Raw genomic sequence first — 3,532 nt, 5'->3', positions numbered from 1 at the left:
ATGGAGAAGATCAGTTGGACCGATTATGTGAGAAATGAAGAAGTGTTAATTAGAGTCAGTGAGCAGAGGAATATCCTACATGAAATAAGAAAACGGAAGGCTAATTGGATTGGTCATGTTTTACGCAGAAACTGCCTTCTAAAAGAAGCTATCGAAGGAAAGATAGATGGGCGGATAGAAGTGACAAGAAGACGAGGAAGAAGACGTAAGAAGATGCTGGATGACCTTGGGGACAGAAGAGGATACTGTCATTTGAAGGAGAAAGCTCTAGATCGCATTAAGTGGAGGAATTGTTTTGAAAGAGACTGTGGACCTGTCGTCTTGACAGATTACTGATGATGATGATGATGATATTTCTATTTTGAAGTGAGGCCCTGGACTATTATTTATAGGGCTGAGGTGGCCCTGTGTACAAGTTGAGTTTGACATGCCTGGTCTAGATAATAACTTATGTGTCTTTAAATAGCCTTGTGTGTAGTAACTGTGTATTCTTGGTTTCTCTTGTGTGAGAACTCCATTGGGTCTGTACATATGTTTTGTATTTATATGACATATTCCTCATCCTACAGTCATTTTGAGTTACTTTGGATCCATGGAATGCAATGAAATGTAATGTAATGAATGAATGAACTGCTCAGTTAGATATTTACTTAGAAAATCACCACATGGGTTAAACTTCCCACTTAATTAGTTTATTGGCAAGTTTGTTAGCAACTTCAAGAGATCAGTAATTGTATATAACATTAAATGAACATTATTGGCATTTTAATCAATAATAAATTGTACACAAAAAAGGTAAAGCTGTCCTTGTAACAGTGTGTGTGGAGGCCCATAGGGTTCTGAGACTTCAAGATTCCCACATTTTCTAGACAATCGGTCACAGATAGCGGTGAGGTTGTCAGTCTTACATGCCAGCCATCCTTTACCTCCCATGAAGATTCCTGGTACTCATTTCTGTTAGAGGCTGAGGCAACCCCATAATGCAGCTGGAAGGATTAGGTCAATTGAAAAATTAAAAGACCTCATCAGGATTCGAACCCATGACCTTCCAGCTTGTAGCATAGTGCCTAAACCAATTATGCTACTTCATGCCCCAATAAACTGTATATAAGAGAACTAAAACGGAGGTATCTTCTGTGAAATAACATTAATGCAACGTTAATTTAAACTGCCTTAAGTTCAGATTGGGAGAAGGCAATTATCATCAAAGCACATCATGTGTTTAAAGGATTTTAGAATATATTGCAGAGTAAAATATGCTTGACTATTCCTCTAATATATAATATAGCCAGATATATTTGTATCAATTGCTTCTGTCCTACCAAAGTAACTTCCATTTCTTTGCAGAACCCGTGGGATTGCAAGTGGACTGTCATCTGCAATCTGCTATGTGTTCATGTTTACAGCCTCCATATCATACCTACACCTAGAGCAGAATCTGAAACTGTATGGAGCATTCTGGCTGTTCTGTTTCATCAATTCCATTGGAGTTGCTTTCCTGTATTGGAAAATGCCAGAAACAGATGGAAAGTCTTTGGCTGAAATTGAGGAGTATTTTACCTCTGGAATCAGGACATGCCACTTTAGCATTCTGTAGTGTTAGAAGAATTTGAATGGGATGTGAACCAACACTTACTTGCAGACTGTGTGTTCAAATACTGCCTACAAATGAAACAAGTTCTGATAAGAGATTATGTGTCTATTTCCTTAAAATATTTCAATCTAAATGATGAACCTAGAAAGATATATAAATTAAGAATTACAGCATTTAATGATCAATTTCTGTACATAATTTCCACTAGTGCAGATTCTGACTATGTTAAACTTGCCATACCTAACCATGAAGATATGAAATATTGCCATTTTTTAAACAGAAATTTCATTAAATTCCATCTCCATATAAAATGTAAATTGCAGAGCTTCAATGGTTCTTCAACTATCTGCTACAAACACAGACCTAAAGGTACATTTTACATGGCTGACATGTTGCCATCTAATATTTTCTAAAATAATAAATGCACCTTATTCTGTGAAGTTCTTTCATGACTCCAAATATCAGAATTTTACAGAATTTTATCAGAATTTTCCTTAAATAAATTAAAATAATAATGCCGAAAAGTCCCATAACTTAAAAATGTAGCACTAGAGTTTCAGCCACATAAGAAGTTAGCATGGCCGCCATGTTGACATTGTTAATAGCAACAAATTATAAATTATAAAGATGTAATAGTTTTTAATGGCATGATGTTTACAGCAAGTTTTATGAAAATCTGTCTGTTGTTTCGACTATTATGAGGGGTATATGGATATGGACATGATGATAAAATAAGCTTGCACTTATAACATAAGGGAAGTAGGCTAAAAGCAACATGTACAAATGATTTAAAATAAACTAAACTGTTTATTATTGCAAGAAAAATCTAATATTTCATTATGAGTCTAAATTAATACAAAGTAGTGTGAAGTTGAAAACCTGCTACTGAATAGCCAATATAAATAAATCATTTTAATCAGTACAGAGTGAATCATGTAGCTGGTACCAAGTTCATACTTTGCTCACTACCAAGAAATCGCTACCAAAAACTTTTACGGTATTCCACAATTTTGCCAGATAAATGTTTGAATAGTCTATTCAAAATGGAGGAAAAATCTGCTATCTTATCCTTATTTGCCTCCTCAGACCACTGTGTTAAATTTATGATATCACCAAGAGTTCAAGAGTGGATCATACCTCTGACACAGTCAGATGACATTGTGTGTTATAACTGGTATCAGCACACACTGGAATAAAATCAAGCATAATATGAACATTGTACACAACAGAAGAAGGAAATATTGTCAGTAATAGCTGATGCAAAAACAAATCTGTGTATTAACAGTATCAGTGGGTTCATTAACAAAACAGTGCTGGAAGTGACACAGAGGGGCTCTTGTCTCTAGCAAAGATTTAACCACAGAGTTATGTTAAACTTTCAGTAATTATGCAACTATCATACAGAGTGCAGTTTTGTTACTCTCATTTAAATATGTTGCTAATACAGTAAACACTCATTATAACAGACCCAGTCATAGCAGATTTTAGATATAATGGACAAAATATGGCTGTGTACAACTGTGAATGTTTAAAGATGATGAGGCACTGAGAAGGTTTTGTAGTTAGAAAACTATCTAAAATAAAAAATAATTCCAATATAAAAACCTATATATAATCACACTGTGTGTTTCCATGTTTATTGTGTGTACTGGGTATGTATCCTATGGTGTACTTTTGTGAATATGCCTTCATTCAATTATAGCAGAGAATGGCAATAACAGAAATCCTGTCCCCCCTATAAGTCCATTATAACAAGGGTCTGCTGTATTGTATTTGAGCATCCTGTTGCATTAGTTGAGCATTTGATATGTACTGTGAGTACATATACTATATTTCTGTGGGTACATGAATAGCAGAATTCATAATGAACTTTCTGCTGAATCTGAAACTCTGCAGTGGCCACTCTGTCTGCAAGTTCCACTGACCAAGGTTTTTAAA

General features: G+C 34.9%; 1 protein-coding gene across 2 annotated transcripts in view; it reads left to right on the top strand.

The window, feature by feature from the left end:
• Window positions 1–3,532, top strand: part of LOC111866837 (facilitated trehalose transporter Tret1) — a 98,916-nt gene extending 95,384 nt beyond the window's left edge. For both annotated transcript variants that reach the window (XM_023856142.2, XM_023856141.2), the window contains exon 10: window positions 1,348–3,532. In XM_023856142.2, coding sequence (XP_023711910.1) covers window positions 1,348–1,597 — 250 coding nt within the window. In that variant the 3' untranslated portion in view covers window positions 1,598–3,532. The remainder of the gene's footprint in view (window positions 1–1,347) is intronic.

Source organism: Cryptotermes secundus, unplaced genomic scaffold (assembly GCF_002891405.2).
Source record: "Cryptotermes secundus unplaced genomic scaffold, Csec_1.0 scaffold533, whole genome shotgun sequence".
In the NCBI taxonomy this organism is placed as follows: domain Eukaryota; kingdom Metazoa; phylum Arthropoda; class Insecta; order Blattodea; family Kalotermitidae; genus Cryptotermes; species Cryptotermes secundus.
The sequence above is the reverse complement of the archived record's forward strand: the minus strand, read 5'-3'. Positions and strand labels throughout refer to the sequence as shown.